The sequence below is a fragment of the Hakea prostrata genome, chromosome 1 (genome assembly GCF_041222555.1).
Source record: "Hakea prostrata isolate BN-2017 chromosome 1, UWA_Hpros_2, whole genome shotgun sequence".
NCBI classification, from domain to species: domain Eukaryota; kingdom Viridiplantae; phylum Streptophyta; class Magnoliopsida; order Proteales; family Proteaceae; genus Hakea; species Hakea prostrata.
This window is the reverse complement of record NC_142600.1, coordinates 3679634-3697914: the sequence shown is the minus strand read 5'-3', so window position 1 is coordinate 3697914 and position 18281 is coordinate 3679634. Positions and strand designations below refer to the sequence as shown.

At 36.9% G+C, this 18281-nt stretch overlaps 2 protein-coding genes and 1 non-coding gene across 3 annotated transcripts; 1 reads left to right on the top strand and 2 right to left on the bottom strand.

Annotated features, from left to right (window-relative positions):
• Positions 1-2228: 2228 nt before the first annotated feature.
• Positions 2229-7923, bottom strand: LOC149026744 (tobamovirus multiplication protein 1-like). The gene is made up of 11 exons (XM_089145724.1): positions 7738-7923; positions 7126-7216; positions 6990-7042; positions 4986-5078; positions 4823-4894; positions 4340-4412; positions 4010-4055; positions 3814-3877; positions 2992-3045; positions 2837-2914; positions 2229-2334 (listed from the first exon to the last, which is right to left on the bottom strand). The coding sequence occupies exons 1-11, from the start codon at positions 7921-7923 to the stop codon at positions 2242-2244; spliced, it is 903 nt and encodes a 300-aa protein (XP_089001850.1). The 3' UTR covers positions 2229-2241.
• A 2342-nt stretch (positions 7924-10265) lies between these two features.
• On the top strand, positions 10266-17050 carry LOC149026743 (putative protein phosphatase 2C 9). Its single transcript, XM_089155835.1, has 7 exons — positions 10266-10456; positions 10558-10694; positions 10848-11023; positions 11841-12080; positions 12183-12459; positions 16233-16387; positions 16484-17050. The coding sequence occupies exons 3-7, from the start codon at positions 10985-10987 to the stop codon at positions 16622-16624; spliced, it is 852 nt and encodes a 283-aa protein (XP_089011961.1). The 5' UTR covers positions 10266-10456; positions 10558-10694; positions 10848-10984; the 3' UTR covers positions 16625-17050.
• An 823-nt stretch (positions 17051-17873) lies between these two features.
• TRNAA-UGC (transfer RNA alanine (anticodon UGC)) lies at positions 17874-17946 on the bottom strand. Its single transcript has one exon. It is a non-coding gene; the product is annotated as a tRNA-Ala (tRNA).
• Between the last annotated feature and the right edge of the window lie 335 nt (positions 17947-18281).

The window sequence follows — 18281 nt, the reverse complement described above, 5'->3', positions numbered from 1 at the left end:
TAGTATGACCATATTACCCTCAAATATAGTAACATTTGAACTAATTATTTCCAAGCCAAAAAACAAACCTACTTCTTACATTTGAGGAGTCTAATGATCAAAGTGCTAATACAAACCTCATCTTGAGGAGAAGAAAAAAAATGCAAGTGAGGTACACATTGCTTCTCCTCAAATGTCCCTCTCAGTGGTAATTGTGGGCGTTGATTGGCAGTGGTGATGACAGATTACGAGGAATCGTGAATAACTATGAGGAGTGAGGTGGTATGGCTTTGAAAATAAGAAGTTCAAATATTACCATATTTGAGGGTAATATGATCATATTAAAATTAGTTTACAGTCCTAAGTAACGGGGTTAACGGTGGAGGGGGTATTTGCAAGGTTTTTTATTTTAGAGGGGGTGCAATTTATTTTCCATGAAAATGGAGGGGGCTCATGTCAAAAACTCTCAAAAGAAATAGCAATGTTGACTCCTTGTGCTGATGCTAGAGGGAAGCACGGGCAACTCGTCCAATCAATTCAGAGAATGTTTACCTCCAATGGCCATGTCCGTTTTAGTCATGAAGTAACAAAACTGCTGATTTGAGCTCGAGGTTTGTTGTCGTATGGAAGACACCTTGGTGATCAAAGATCTGGAAGATTTTTGAAGGCAGATATGATGGCTCGACTAACTATGTTTTTTTTTTTTTTTTGATAGTGAAGTTCAATTTATTGAAATGATTGAGCCAAGGATACAAAGTTACATAAATTCTGCAACCAAGGAGTGGATAAAGGCCATTGAGTCACAGTCAAAATCAACAAAGCCCTCCTTACTAGGTGGTCTGCAACAGAGTTAACCGACCTAGGAATATAAAAAAAGGAACAATCCTCCAAAACGGATCTAAAATGTAAGATATCAGAAGGAACTTTTTTGGGCTCGACTAACTATGTTTGTTTGCTTTTGGGTGTTTCTTGTCACCAGGTCACCCAAAAAAAAAAACCATCAAATGGCTCTTTATAATATTGAAAAAATGTCTGCCCATTTACCGAAAAGTTTAGGCGTTATCAACCTTTTCCGGTAAGGGGAAAAGAAAAACCTATTCAGACTACATTGAAAAAGAAAAAACAACTATTGTACGTTCTACGTTTCACCCTTTGTATACTTTACAACTCAAAATTTCAAAAGCCCAAAAAAGTAAAAAAAACGAAGCTGAGAGGTGAAAGTTCCTTTCTGTTTTTCTCTTAAAGAACCCTCGTTTTGATACCAACCTTAAAAGTTTTACCCAAATTCTATTAAGTGAAAATAGAACCAAAAAAATCTTCAAAATTGTGTGTATAAGTGATTTTTGGGGCATTAAATAATAGGCAGACAAAATAATCGTAAATCATACAATGAAAACATGAAACCAATCCAATGATGCCATATCCATAATCAAAAAAAAACCGACTGATGCAAACGGTTGTACATAAAACATTGCACTACAATACTTTTTTTTTTCTTGTTTTCTCCTCTGAACTTCTTTTCCAGAGGAGGTTGTGAAGGTTGAAGTGTTCGATTAGAGTTGAAGAATACTTCAAAAGTTTCAACAACTTTTTCCAATTTGAAGCTTCCTTAAGTTGCAAATGCGCAGGCAATCATTTTATGTTTTATGAATTATGTCCTTTAAGAAAAAGAAAAAAAAAAAGGTTTTTGGAGTTCGGTTGCAAGAAGTTCATTGGAATCAAAATATATTATAGGAAAGGGGTAAATATCACCACCATTCACCATTCAGTTATCTTTCCTGCCTATGTTTGTGGTCATGCTCAGAAGAGGCATTGAGCTTGCATTTATAAAATCAGTCCAAAACAACTTATGCAAATCTTGGAGTCAATAAGAAAAATAAATAAATAAAAAACAATCTGATCCAGAAATCACTAACCAATCAAAAATACATCTTGCAGGTCAAGATCAAACATGGTGTACTTTCGGAGGGTACAAAATTGCATTTCATGACCCGAACTGATTAGCCTTTGAACAGCAAAAACTAGTTGAAATGTCACAATGCTTTACTGCCATAAATGTTGGGGGAAGAAATAATCCAGTAGACTTCAGGGTAAGATGTATATACAATTGAATCATATCAGTACAGGGGACAAAGAAGGAAAGAAAGAAAAAATTCAATGGAAAGTCCAGTAAATACATCAAACACTGAAAAGTAGCTCAAGAAGCTAATGAAAGTTCCAAGACATCAACATATCTGACCAGCAGAAAATTAGTACACCTCTTCATTTGATTGGATGATACTGGTTAGAGACACGCTTAGGGGGCAGCTTCCGAAGAATGAATAGTACCAGAGATGATGGAATAATCTCTGCTACCTGATAATAAAATTGTATGGAAGTAATCATGAAACAGTATTAAAGAGAAGAAAAAACATGAAAGTAATGTGAAATGCTAATGACATAAAGACAATAATCTATGTAGCAAACCCCATATAGTTAGTACAAGGCTCATTGTTGTTGTTGTCATTGTTCTGATGACATAAAGATGAAAGAAACCAAGGTTCCTTGTAATGCAAATATGCATGTAAAAGAAGGAATCACCCTTGAGAGATCCCACCACGGAGTTGTTGGTTATGAGTTATGAAAATCTCTTGTGTAAGACTTGACAAGTTCACATTTCCCTTTTTTCTTCTACTGTGTCAAATCAATTATTTTTTGGCAAACAAGGTAAGGTGGGACCACATCAAAGGATGTCCAAACATCTTCAGTGTGCAACACATATCTACATAACAAGGAGGAACATTTGTTTTGCTCAATCACCCATTCTGATGCAAATATTTTTCTGAATAACACCAAACCAGAGGAGAATACAGATTACCATGTAATAAATACAACTCAATATAGGATGGTCCAGAACATCAAGGTCTGCGCCGTCGTTGATGGCAGATACTGTAACCTTCAATAGAATTAGACAGATGCTTAGTCCAAGGATACAGAACTTGGTATGTTGGAAGAGAAAGAATTCTAACTTACCACAATGCACCTTATCAAGAAACCTGCACAGCATATTCCAGTGACATACCCAACCTAGCAAAAGAAAGGCCTGAGTATCACAAATGGGCTTCCCATGGGGAGTAAAATACTTTGGAAGTCTAGTTGCTACCCATCCAACAATATATTTTACCCAATTCATTCATGAAACCAAATGCCCAAAAAAGAGAAACTGCATTGACAGAACAAAAAAAATGTAACAGGGAGAAGAAATAATGAGGACAATAGGAGATCAACACTGGAAGCTGTTCAGAGTGTTAGATTGGATAGTCCAACTTCCACGGCATATACTGTGATAAATCATTACTGACTTCAAATTTATTCTCACATAATTTCAAGTAACATGAATCCAAGACATTTATAAGAACATACATGAATATCTACCACCATGCTAGATACGCCGTTAAAGATGCCGTTTTATATGCTACATTCAACTTTGGCTTAGGACAGTCCATAGTATTCAGATTGCTAATTGTTAGGCCATGGCGGTTATTTGATTATTTCAAGTAACATGAATCCAAGACATTTATAAGAACAAACATCAATATCTACCACCATGCTAGATACTCTGTTAAAGATGCCACTTTATATGCTACATTCGACTTTGGCTTAGGACAGTCCACAGTATTCAGATTGCTAATTGTTAGGCCATGTCGGTTATTTGATTATTCTATTTTTATAAGTAACTTCTACCACACCCACAAATATGCAGTATATTCAAAAGATATATCTGGAAGCTTTTCAGAATTGGTGGTTTTCATAGAAAAAATTATGTAGGTCAAAGTAAACACCACGGATGCAGACCTCATTCAGCTTTTTTTGGCGTCCTCTTGATTCAATTGGGAACCGTCTCAACAGAATGAACAACCTAGAAAGGAACAGAAACTGAATTAGGAAGTCTATAGGAGGAATAAGAGAGGTACAACGACAGTAAGATGCCTTTTAATTGATGAAAATGAACATTGCGATTTGTTGGGGTTTTAGAAATATCAACTATTACCTCCCACCATAAATCAAGAACCCAATAGCGGCAACCAATGAAATAACTGCAAAAATGAGAAATTGAATTACCAAGATGAGAATTCCAGAAATTCCAAATATTCCTTGTCTTGTTTTAGGAGAAAAAACAATATAGATAATCACATAAACCAAGCTAGTCGCGCACACCACCCCCACCCCAAAAAAAAAAAAAAAAAAAAAAGGATTACCAAACTGCTGCAAGGATAAAAAGTATGATCACAATCATCATGTTTAAACCCATCTAAATCACTCTATCAGACCAAAAAAGAAGATGCATTAATCAATATTGACTGCAAGGGGGGGAGGGAACCTGAGAAATAGAATTTGGCAATTTCCATCGCAACATGATTTCCACTTATTCTTATAGATATCCAGAGGCATACCTGTCAATGTAGCATGATATTAATTAAATATCCAACTCAAAAGCTCAAACTATTAGGTGGAGAGACTCAAATATTTACGAGGGGATGGAAGGTCTTATAATCGATGTTTGATTATAATCCCAGAAACTCCCCCTCATGTGTAGGTAGGGAGCAACTATGTGAACCTGCACCAAGAAGATAGGCATGTCTGGAGACATCTGCAGTAGAACAGTAACTAAGTGGCAGCACGTAATCTGTTCTGACACCACATAAATATCCACAACCCATGCTCCAACCAATGGGTAGAGGTACACACAATTAGATGAGGGAATGGGAGGCCTTAGGGGCAACTGGCATTGGACTACCCTCAGCATGGTTAGATGTGGCCAAGAAAAGCACAGATTTAAGGTCAATACTGTTAGTCTGATTACCTGTATAAGGTACACTACTCCATTGATAATCAAATATGTTGGCCGAAGTTTATTGAAGGGAAGGCTTCTTGCCTGTAAAGAGTAGCACAAATCAACCAAACCAAGATCAGCTTCAACACCATTGTATCCTCTAGTAGAGAGTATGGCCTGACAAGAAAGGTACCTGGTGATATATCTCTGCCCAGAATAACACCAGCAATGTGTATGTTGAGAAAAATAGAAGGCCAGGAAGATCCAAAATTATTATTTCAAGAACCTGTACCACAGGAAATCGTCATATAGTATATTCACTACAAAAGAAAGATATTTTGTAATATCTCCTTGTAAGGTATCAAGTTCATGATAGAAAGTCCTAGAATAGGAGAAAAGAAACCTTCTTCAGAACCAATGCACAGAAAATGAGAGATAAATTCCATACATTTTTCACAGGAAATCATCTTTTCTGCCAGTTTATGGAAAGCTGGATCAGCAGACTAGAGCTTGTTGTGCACTTCTTAAGTCATGTACAATAAAATTATCCTATCCTAACAGAACACTTTAAAAGATGGTTCATGTTCAGGTAAACATAGAGCATAGAGCAGCCTGCAGGGTTTGGTTAATCCACCCAGCATCCCATAGCAGTAAGTACAGCTTATTTATTTTAAAATGATCATAAAGTATTCCTTTTCATAATTAAGAGATTGGTTTTGTTGATAAAAGAGAAAACCATACAATTATGCTGAAAGGTGAAAGCCATTAACAATAACTGTTTCTGAAGTGTAAGCAAAGCTGGTTTTGTTGATAAAAGAAAAAACTACAATATTATGCTGAAAGTGAGAGCCATAAACAGTCACTATTTCTGAATTGTAACCAAAGCTTGATATATCTACATAGATCCATCCACTTCAAAATTATTTGCTTTCGTCCTACCAAGGATATCAACAGGCATGATTCTTTTGCTGTCAAATGGCATTGCAAATATCAGTAATCTCAGTATCAATATGTTTTGGTACTAAAGATTCCATTTGACAAAATGGAATGTACGGAATACAATCATATGCTTTTCTAAAATGTACTTTTGATAAAACAGAACAGTTGTCCTACATGATATACTGAGGGAGCTTTACTGAAACAACCCTAAATACACCACACTGAAAATCATATGCAGCCAAGACTTTGTGGGCAGGTACACAAGTTTTAGCAGGAATGGAATTTTCCAATGGAAAAGTAGGGCTTTTAGAAATTCAGGACAGTGGAAGATTGTATAGTAGTGGATGGCATACTGTAGGCATAGATGGCTACGTAGGGTGCATGCACATACACTGGAGGTCGATTAAATTCAAGTGCAAGCTTCAACACATGGTTAATTCCTGACAAAGCCGTGCAAACAGTTTCCCTCATTTCAAAATATAGAATTCCTTTTAATGTCTTTGGATCCATGTATCCATTTGTAGGTTAAAAATGACACTCCACCACATATTATAGGTTTGAGATCGGATTTACACAACTCTTGTAAATAATCCAGCATTCCAAACCCAAAAGAAGTATCTAAAGTTGGCAAAGACCAACTCCTCATAATACAAAAGGTGAAGGGTTCAGCCCTCCTAGGGTCCTACCTATCAAAGGAAAAAAAAAATCCAGCATTCCCAGGTCTTTGCATGAACATCCAAAATACATCTCTGGAAATTGACTTAGGGATACTTCAACTATCAGTATGAGTTGACAGGGATGTGATAAAGTAACAGAAAGGAGCCTAAATTGATTATACAAAGTAAGATCAAATCCCTACATTGGATTATATAAAGTACTCTAAGGAGCCAGAATTTGGTGAAGCAAAAGACCACCACATCAAACATATCCAGCATATTATTGCCTGGGATCATCTTACCTCTCAAATCAGTATTCCAAATACGCTTTATTTTGTCGCCAATCAGAGTGAAGAATCAAACTCTAGCATCTCCTAGAGGCTTCTAATATTGTTGTAACCTCACCATAACAAATTCTATATGCAAACATGTGTACATGTAGCTATAACTCTGTATGTCAGGCTGTTCTTAAGAAACATATGTATTTCAGAAAGATCCAAAAACTGTAAAATAGTCTAAAGCTAGTATTTTACTTTTGAATGAAGATCGCAAGGAAGAGAGATGAAGTCCAGCTATCCCAGATAGGAAATAAGGGAACTTACTCGTGGGTTGAGGAGAAATAAATTTCTATACAATCCAAAGACAATAGCTCGCACTGCCAAAATAATGCAATTTAGCAAAGGAAGATAAAAGAAACTTTCCTTAAATTCGTTTAATTGAGAAAAGAAAAGCCCTTACATCCATTTACAACAAAATTCATCAAATGGAAAACCTTCTGTGTTGTCCAACCATATTCTGGTACTCTCAGTTGAATACGGAAGAGTTGCACCTGGATCATAAAAACTTGTAAGACCATATGAAAGTAATGTCATATCGATTGGGCAACGCAGTTGGGGAAAAAAATCAGAAAGATTACACACCATTGGCTATAGAAATGGATGGATGAACCCTCTTTTATCATATTATATTACTATGAACACCCAAGACGAGGACACTCAAACTGAGACTAAAATATAGCTATCCACTGCTTATGGGTAGTTTTACAAACAAATGCCCGTGATCTCCTTATTTTATACAATAAAAATCACCCAGTCGACCGCGAGTGCAGGTCTCTGAATCGAAGTAGACATAGTCACCCTGTTCTACATTTCTTGATTCAATCTTTTCGATGCATTCTAAATTTGTAATGTGTCCAATCTACTAATCCAAGTTCTAACTCCCAAAGTACGTTCTCAAGATTGTACCTCAAACTCAAGCAGCACTATTTATTGAGAGAAAACAATCTCACCAGGAGAAATCAACGAAAATAAGATATTAAATAATGTAGGAGAAAGGAATGAGATAATTTACAACGGCGATAACAGAGATGACTGCGTAGATGCCACAGAGAGTATAAAATATGCTTTCTTGCCATCTTTCGGAGTCGTTGATTTCATCCCACCAGTTGTTCAATGCGGCTTCTTCGCCTTGTCCACGGCTGTAATTCCTCATTTGTTCATTGAAAACAATTCTTTGCATCCGAACCAGCGACGCCATCACGAAAGAACGAAAGTGAGAAAACGAAAACAAGCAAACCTAGAAACCTTTCTACGGCTCTGTAACAGAGAAAAAAGAAAGACATGAGACAAGTTCGTTAGGGTGGGAACGGCGAGGCGGAGGAGGAGGAGAAGCTGGTGATCCACGTGGCGAAAAGCGAAATATGACAGGTAGGCGGCTAAAACTGCTCCGTCACGTACTGTAACGGTCAAGCGTCGCTCCGATGTCGTGGCAGTGTTCGCTGAATTGCGCTATGGCATCGGTTCCGGTTCCGGTTCCGGTTCCGGTTCAGGTGCAGCCCTTCCCTGTTGCCGAGATTTCCTTTTATTTTTCATTCTGTTTTAATCAGAGATCAGCTGTAAGGCTGTAATCCCTGCACCAGCACAGGCCTCCTGTGTTTTTAAAATTCGAAGAGTCGGACAATCTTTGGTATGGTTTTTGTTTTTTATTTTTATTCAGATAAATATAAATAGTAATGGTTGGTGCCAATGAAATCATTTTCAATTGCTTTTGCTGTCGTTTTTAGAATACATTTGCTTCCAGTGAGTATGAAACAATAAAAAATGGCAGATTTTTATAGCAGGGAAAAGGTGGGGACAGTGGCGGCTGTCGGGGGAAGATGTATTTTTTAGCATGGTGAACAGTCTATGGTAAGGAATAAAAAGATGGCCGAGACTAAGACACGAGAGTATAGATTGAGTAAGGGCTTCTTTGATTACATGAGTCTGAAGATTTCAAATATCTAAAGATTTCAAATCTATAGACTTTAAATCTATGGAGTCATAATTTATAAAATTAAGTGTTTGGTTGTGGAATGAAATCTGTGAATTCATCCTAAAAAACTATTTAATCAACATGATTTTTGTAAATGTGCAAACGTATAGCTTTTTTGAAATCTCTGGATTTCACCCATTGCCCATAAATTTACAGATTCACGTTTTTAGTGTAAAAAGGTGAATCTATAGAATTCATGAATCTAGAGATTTTTACAATCAAACGGGTATAATTCTTAGATTCATGTAACCAAACAGGCCCTAAGGGCGTCAATACGATACGGTATCGGTAATTTGGTACGGTACGGTACGGTACGATACCACATTTCAAATCGTTCAACCATAACCGTACCATACCATATAAATTCGGTACGTTATGAAAACGGTTTCTGTATGAAATCGGTATGACAAAAACGGAACGGTTCGATATATGGTACGGTATGAATTCGGTATAAAATCATATTACTTTGTTAATGAACCTTAATTTAGAAAGGCACTCTAATAGATGAGAAAGAGAAAAAATTAGCTGTGGGTCCTACATTGATCTACATATATTCAGCCCCTAATGTTCAATCCTAGCTTAGCCCTTGCCTATAGTACAACCTTACTATTATGTGACAAACATTCAAAATTGCCTTCTTATTCCATACATGACGAGCATCGACCATATTTATAGAAAATGGTAAAGAGCCCAACACAAGTGCATGCTTGGGAGCTACTTTCTTACTATTCAACTTTTTCATGGAAAAAAACAAACCTCGAAGAGGACCTATAATTCTCTTTACTTTGCTATCCTCTTACCTGCAAAGCAATTCACTAATATTCCTATACTTTTCACTAACATTGCCCTTTTGATTCTTTATCCAAAAAAATAGCTCTTTATTTTTAATTAATTATTTTTTTTTTGAAATAAAAGGCACGTATTATATATTATATAAATAAAATAGATTACAAACGATATTAAACATGACCACTCTTATCATCATGAACGATGTCACTCAGACGGTGTGGTGGCAGGTGGCTAACAAGCAAAGAAATCTCAATGTCTTCTCAGACATGGTTAGCCAAGAAGTCCGCTACAGCATTAACCTCACGTAGGTTATGAACAAAAACACAATTAACAAAAACTTCATGAAGCTCCCAAATATATTTCAAGATCATGAGCACACTAGAGAGCCACATCAGGATTGTTAACTTTGGGTGTTCTTTTTAATTAATTATGAAGTTAAATACAAAAGATCTTTTCGTAGAACCGCAGGATACCCTACTTTGAGATTTAAATTACTTAGAAGAATCAACACAAAGGGAACAGGTGACAAATATATATTAGAAAATAAAAAAAAGTAACAACAGCGATAGGATTGAAAAAGCAGGGGACAATGAGTCAACAAAAAGTCAACTCCGTGGGAGTTTTTTCATTAAAAATAAACGAAATGGGCAAATTGGGGTATTCTGAAATCTGTGGTAGGAGGAAGGGTCTCTTTGGTATTTTCACTTCTTTTAAGGAACGATAAATGCAAATTCCCTAGTTTCTTTGCTTGCAGTTGAATTGAAACAGAGAGAGAAAGTAAAGAAGTACCAAATAATCAACAAAGACAAAGAGTGATAAAGAGTGATAGATACAAAAACACAGACAAAGTCAACAGCGAAGAAGTCTTCAATTGTAGGCTTTGTAACAGCTTTTTTTTTTTTTTTTTGCATTTGGGGAATTGGGAATACCCAAAACGGTTGCAAAGTTAGGGAAAACACGAGAATTGCCGGTACCTCCCACTCCCATTTCTTTATTGCATCTACAATTTGTGCCTTCAGAGTGGAAAGGTTTTAGGTGTTCTCACCTTCTCACTTTTCTTTGTTTCTATAGTTCCATTCTTCGTAATAATATACTTGCGCGGAGGAAAAAAGAAGGAAGAAGCACTTCTTCTGCGGCTTCAACGACCCAGCTTGTCTCTGGTTTTTCTTCTTTCTCTTGTATCATAAAACAAGGAGATTGGTGGATCGGTAAGAGATTTTCTGATATAGCTAGTTTAAATTTTGCATTCTTTTTCATCGTCGTCTCTTGACCTACTCATCTTTTCTTCCTCTGGAAGTTTTTTCTATTTTTTATTTTGGGGGATTTGGGTTTGCTTTTGATCATGGTTTGTCGTTTTTCAGATCAGATTGCTGGTTTTATGACGTAGTTCGCGAAATTCGCGAAGAAAACGTTGTTTGGAAGATATTTCAATTTGGGTTTTGGAGAACTGGTAGATGTTAAGAATTTAGCGCAAGAGGTAGCAGTTGTGGAGATTTATATGGATAAATTATGTTGTTTTAATGCTGCCTATTCTCAGGTGAGCAAATTATACCCTGTTTTGCATAGTGATTATTTGTCCTTTCTTTTCCCCATAATTGCGGCAATTTATATGCCATGGTAGTTAGGTTAGACTCTAAAAGTGCATGGGCTCTGTTCAGTGGTTCGTTTGTTTGTTTGTTTGTTTTTTTTTTTTTTTTGGTTTCTCTCTTTCCCTTTGGATTTTTTTTTTTTTTTTTGGGGGGGGGGGGTGGGAGTTTACTCTAGCTCCACTTTCGTCTGTCCGTTTCTCTGTACTTCATTTAGGGTTGAAGTTGAATACTGGGTGTTTTAACAAGAGTTGATTTTGTTGAGAAGAAACTTTCATATAGGTTGCTTTCCATTTAAATAGGTCGATTCTGTCATCTTACACAAGGCTTTCTGCTTGGCTATTTCTGTAATAGTGCTATCTTTTTTTCATGTCTGATTGATAGTATTAATTTCAAACTTTTTCTACTTGTTTGAAGTTCAATTTCCACCTTAGGAGTAGAATACTGTTTTGGCCTCTGGAAAATTTTCTTTTCCTCGTTTCAGCACTGGGTGCATTTTTAACAAACCAATGAAAGGCTGAAAACAAGTCTCTCTATCTCCTTGGTTCTTTTCAATAATACTGTTTCATTGATTTGTTTGTTCAAGTTACGATAGCAGCTCTATTTAGTGTTAGCTCTTTACCTTCCACTTTGTTCTACAAAGCTTTGCAAATCACTTAATCACTTAATCACCTCCCTTTGTCATATTCCATGGTGATTATCTGAGCTTATATTCACTGTTGAGATTCTCATTCTCTCAAAGTTGAGACAAGTATTGTGTGTCTTTAGCTAATAGGAGGACGCTCGACATGTGGCTCTGGTAAGGGGAGAAGTAATCAGGGACCAATCAAGTATGGATTTAGCCTCGTGAAAGGAAAAGCAAATCATCCCATGGAGGATTATCATGTTGCTAAGTTTGTTCAGAACAAAGGACATGAGCTTGGGTTGTTTGCTATTTATGATGGTCATTTGGGGGATAGTGTACCAGCCTACTTACAAAAGCATTTGTTTTCCAATATCCTAAAAGAGGTCAGTTGTTTGTTTTATCTCCAAGGCTCAAGTGTGTGTATTTGAGCTACTTATATCAACTCCAGAGGTTCTAATTGTATATCTTGTGTTTTATCAATATAGGAAGAATTTTGGACTGACCCCAATAGATCCATTTCAAAAGCATATGAGAGGACCGACCAATCAATTCTTTCCCATAATCCTGACCTTGGACGTGGTGGCTCTACTGCTGTTACTGCAATTGTCATAAATGGTCGGAAGTTATGGATAGCCAATGTTGGAGACTCACGGGCAGTTCTTTCAAGAGGGGGACAGGCAATACAGATGTCTACAGACCATGAACCCAACACTGAAAGAGGCAGCATTGAGAACAGAGGTGGCTTTGTGTCAAACATGCCAGGTTTGTTTATACAACCATTGTAGCTGTAAGCCTATTAATTGTTCTCATGACTGAAGAGAATATATGTTTATACATGATTCAACTATTTGTAAGAAGATAGGCAGGGTCTGTGCACTAAGTGGGATTTTTTTTTATTTTTTTTTTTATTTTGTGGAACTGGTGCTTTTTTAATACTGGAAATGTAATGCTGTCCGCAAGGGTCGAACCCAAGACCTCTCCACTGAGAAGTATGAATCTTTACCACTTAAGCAACCCTGCATTGGCCACTTAGTGGGATATTGTTCTGACTCTTTCTTTCTCTCTGCCTCCTCTTTCCTTTTCTTTTGCTTCTGTTTACTGCTATAAGTATTTGATGAACTAAATGCAATTTTGGGAATGTCTCTTCCTAATTTTAATTTGCTTGACTTGCTTATGTTTTGGTCTTCAACATGTACATAAGTATAAGCCAAAATGACTTTTGGTAACTGTCATAGGCTTTGTTTTATGCAAGAAAGCCTGTTTAATGTTCATGAATAGAATTATTAATAGGGGCAAAATAGTGGACGAGGAAAGGAGAAGAGGAATAGTAGAGGTAAGGAGACCTGAGAAGAAGCAGAGTTGCAGGGGAAGGGGAGCAGAAATTTTGTAAGAAGAAGAAGTGATGCAGTATCAGACTGGTTCAATCACTTCCGGACCAACACAAATAACCGGTCCAATGGGATTTTGGTCCAACAAGAATTAGACTTAAATAAATATTTTATAGCTGTTCTAATTTTAGTCTTTTACTTGTTTTATTGCTGCTACGCAAGTGTGAGTTAGACTTTGATTAGGATTTTGTTTTGGATTTTGATTTCAGTTGGGATTTGCGTTTAATTTTTCTTTAGATAGCTTGTATTAGGATACAGTTTTCAGATGGAATAGATTGAACTGAGTTATGTTTGTGAGAGCCTTGTGTTGGCTAGTGTGTGAATATGAGCACACCCTCCCCTTTTACTCCCCTTCTAATTCTTCTAATTCTCCCTCCATCGTAGCCCACCATAGCAACCCCTATCCTGGCCTGCATCCTCTGGCATCAGAGCTGAAGATCCCATCCCCATCATCTTCTTCTTCCTCCTCTATTCGTGTGATACAACAATTCAAGAAGGGGGAGGGGGGGGGGGGAGGAAAAAAGAAAAAAAAAATCCCAGCATCATGCATTCCCACCCCTGTTGATTCTCCTAGCAAACCAAAAGGGGGGGGGGAGGAGTGCAGCAGGAGCAATTGAAGCACAGAAACAAGCAGAAAAAACAGCCCCAAAAAAAAGAGAGGAACAGAGGCGACAGATGCAGAGTTGAGAGGCAAGGAAGTCCAGAAAAGAATAAAAGAAAGAAGAAGAGCAGTCAAGAGCTTTGAGAAAGAACTGGAAGCAGAAAAGAAAGGAAAGAAAAAGGGAAGAGAAGAAGTAGAGATTGGGAGCCAGTGTAACAGAATCAGAAAAAATATATATACGTAAAGAAGGCTGAAGAGATAGATGAGAAGCAAAGTAATTTAGAAACATACCTGTTGGCTCAGAACTTCTGTGGCAGAAGAATCCTCAGTCATTTTCCTATTCTTTTTCCCTCAGTTCCACTGTTTTCCAACTCCAATTGGAGTTTGGTGCTTTCATTGAGAGAAGAAGAAATGTAAGTACCAGGGAAGATGGAAGAAAAGAAAAACTGCATTATGATGCAGGCCTGGATGGAGAGAAATCCTAATTTTTGAAAGCTTATAGCAAAAGCACTGAAATAACCGAGACCTATCAAATAGAATATTTCCCTTATATCATGTATTATTTTGCTTTGTACTTCTTAATTAAGTCCAATGAAGCCTTATCCCAAGTCCCAACTACTTGGACCAATTACAAAAATATAGCTCCACTCTGTCTGCAGCTGTATCTTCCAGAACTCACTTTTTAGTTCTCACTACTTCAGCAGAAGTTATTTCTACTTCAACTTTCTCTGTTTCTTCTGTTCATGCCGATCCTTCTGTGTGAAGCTTTTTAGCTGTGACACTTTCACTTGGGAGGTGGAGAGCTAAATTGAACACAAATGACATAGGTAGGATCCCTTGTCAGCTCATTTACGGTGTTCTGGTATAGGTCAAAGAATGTACGGATGGCCTACACGTTCCAAGATAGCAATCAGTTGTCTTGATTAAAAGATGATCTTCCAGTTGAATATTTCATTTAATCTCTTGGCAAAGGTTGTCAACAGAGAGATGACAGCCTCTATCCTTTAAAAGGCTTTTTGCACTTAAGTTTAGGCATTATTTGGAGCACCTAAACAGTCTTTTATTCCTTCATAGTCCAACTGATCCATACTGAGTAAAGTTCCTTCTTTTCCTCAACAGTTTAACCCTGTTTTTGTTGGTTAGGGGCCTATGAAGTAATATTCTGAAGTAGCTAGGGTTTCTTGGGAATCAAGAGGTTGTTAAATGCTAAAAATAATAAAAGAGGTTGAAATTATGATGTGTAGTGCTGAGAGAATGATGCATTTTTAAATTTTATAAATCAGGGTAGAAGAGTGAGTAATTGATGAGGGTAAACTCTATAGTCAGTGAGCCTTGGCGCAATGAGTAAGTTGTGATATTGCAACCATTAGGGTGTGGATTCAAAATTTGGAAACATCTTCTTTGCAGCAGGGTAAGGCTGCATGCATTTGCCCCTCCAAGACCCTGCAGTAGTGGGAGCCTTGTGCACTGGACACGGTTTTTATTCAAGATCAACGGCAAATCTAACCACACTTAGAACCAATAAGATTGGGTAATCAATTCTTCGCTTTTGAGCATGGCCAGTTGATTTGAGGATGATTTTTAAGAGAAAAGTCTTGAATACTGGAAAATATAGATTTTACGAACTGCCAAATCATTTGATATTATTTATTCAAATTTAAACATCGAGAGGGACTAAGTACCTGAGAAAGGTTTAAAATAACACTGATGAAGAAAGCGTAAGTAGATTAACAGCTCTCTTTGAGAAGCAACAAAAGATGAAGATCTGATGAATGTTACCAAAAACAGCAGAAAGATGGAAGAAATAGAGTACAACTTTTCCTCAATCTGCTTAGTTATTCTTTCCCAGTGAGGTGGTTTTTTTCTGTGGTCCAAATAATTGGCTGCAGAGTGTCATCTATTGTCTCCTTTGACTTGCAATCTGCACTAGTTCTCTTAACCCTTATGAGATTTGATTTATAAGCTCCAAACTTGTAAGAATCTATATTAACAGCGCACGAAATGTCCCAACTGAAGCATGCTAGTTGCAGCCTGTGGGTGAGTAGTGTATTATGTATATTAACAGCACTCAAAATGTCCCAACCAACTGGAGCATGCTAGTTGCAGCCTGCGGTGAGTAGTGTATTATTTTCCCTTATTACTGAGGTAACATATATTTGGATCTGTCCTACTTTGCTAATTGGATGGTCAACTATCATTTTTTATTTTTTATTTTTGGTTTGCTTTGGTTACTTTTGTAGGAAGATTCTAACCTCTCCTTGAAGTATTAGACTTTCCAAAGTCCAAAATCATCTTTTTATATGTAATGGAATGTAGCTGTTGTTGGGCAGACTGTGTAAATGTGTCTGACACGTTTTTTTACCATCGAGATAGTTACTGTGGTTAAATAAACCATGCTATGAGCTCATTTATTCTCAGCTCAATTAATTGTTGTAGACTTGTAATTTGAACTGATAGGGGCTTCCCTGTCAAGGGAATTTATGATGAGTTTGTTGGTTGTTTATTGTCCATATAATCTTAATTTCTTTTATCCTCCCCTATATCAGGAGATGTCCCCAGAGTAAATGGCCAGTTGGCAGTTTCACGTGCATTTGGAGATAAGAGTCTAAAATCACACTTGCGGTCAGATCCTGACATACGAAATGCAGATATTGATAGCAGTACTGAACTTCTCATCCTTGCAAGTGATGGACTCTGGAAGGTGACACATCTTGTCCCAAAAGTACCCAATTTAACATGTATTTGACTGCATATTTATGCATGAATTGTCTAGAATTGTTGATTCTTCTCTATCCAGGTAATGAGTAATCAAGAAGCAGTTGATATTGCAAGAAAGACCAAGGACCCACAGAGGGCAGCTAAGCAGCTGACAGCCGAAGCACTAAAGAGAGACAGTAAAGATGACATTTCTTGTGTTGTTGTTCGGTTTATGGGGTAAAGCATGAGAGACTTATTAAACCCTGGCTGCAACTTACACATAAGGATTGTTTTCGCAGAAACCAATCTATAAATCAGCCACAATTATGGGATCCTTCTGAGCAGGGTGGTCTTCATGAAAACCCAGCATAAGTGTGGAATTATTCCACAGGAAGGTGTTATTACACTCCTTCCCTTTCTTTTCCTTTGCCCTTGTATATTTCTATTCTCCTAGGTTGTGTGGTTTGATATTGTTTGACTTCTTCTGAGATATGTTAGCAATCTGGTGTATCAACCCCCCCTTTTTTCTTCTCTTGCTACCTATTTTGGGTAAATTTTTTGCTCCACCAAGCTGTGTAGTGGACAGGCAGGATTCTTTTTAATTAGTGACTGAAGATTACGGTTTCATTCTTCATAATAAGAATTTTAGGCTCTATTTGGTTGCAAAGAGAGTTGAAAGGGGCCTTTAGTAACTACTGTCCATCAGGATTAGATGAACTAATTAATTTATTTACCATATTAAGTAAGGATGCTTTCTCGATTGAACTTTTTATTCCCCCCCCCCAAAAAAAAAAAAAAATCTGTGGTGATTTTCATGCAAGCTAAAGTGATTTTACCGAAAATAGAATGATTTTGAGTTAACAATACATTCATGTGCTGTAATTTTTTCAAAAAGAAAATCCAATTTACCTTTCCATTGGTTTTTCTCACAGCCAAACAGAGTCCTAATATATATGTTCAGATGGAAAATTCTGGTGCCTAATATTTCAATGGATTTCCTTGCTTTGAGTTGAGATTATTTAACTATAACTCTACAGATGACATAGCATAGGGGACCAAATCTGTCTTCACCATAAAAACCCAGCACAAGTGTGGTGGTCATTATATTGAAATACGTTTATATACATACCTCCGTATGGATTTGAAGATAATGAAGCAATTCTCTCCAGCATCCACAGGACCATTGTAACAATAACCACAGAGCACCATTAACCTCACTATTAAGTGGTTGTCCTAAGGTTTCTTATTCCAAAGTTTGGGCAAAGTCAATCAAGAATTGGCAGGCGTCAACAATCTCAGAAGTTATATGAGCAACAACACTGCATTGCAGAAGTTCCTGCACTGAAGTAGGAAAATGCAAATGCGAAAAGTTTATTCGGGAAAAAAGTGAGCTCATACAGGGCATTACTAGCCTCACCTGAACGAGGAGATGGTGGTGGAAACCCAATTCCACCAAATGCATTTAATCACAGCTCGCTTATGGGGCCAAATGGAGATGCAGGGTATCGAACCCTGTACCTCTCGCATGCAAAGCGAGCGCTCTACCATTTGAGCTACATCCCCATTGTTGGATGGATGTAATCTAATTTTTTATATCACCGTAATTTGATTTCTTCTTCAAATTTTGTATCCTATTGGCTGAAATTATAATTGATTTTTCTCTAATTAATGACTGAAAGGTATTGGATTAGACGAGATTTTAATTACTTTTTCTACTTTAATTGTTTTGGACAAGATATTTTCACTTTCGATTTGACTTAAATTGAATTATCAAAATAATACCATAAAATGGGATAGAATATAAAAACTATATTTGAACTGGGTATAAAACCAAACTAACACCATTTCTATTACTTTATCTCAAACATAACTATAACCAAACCAATTGGTGTATTTTT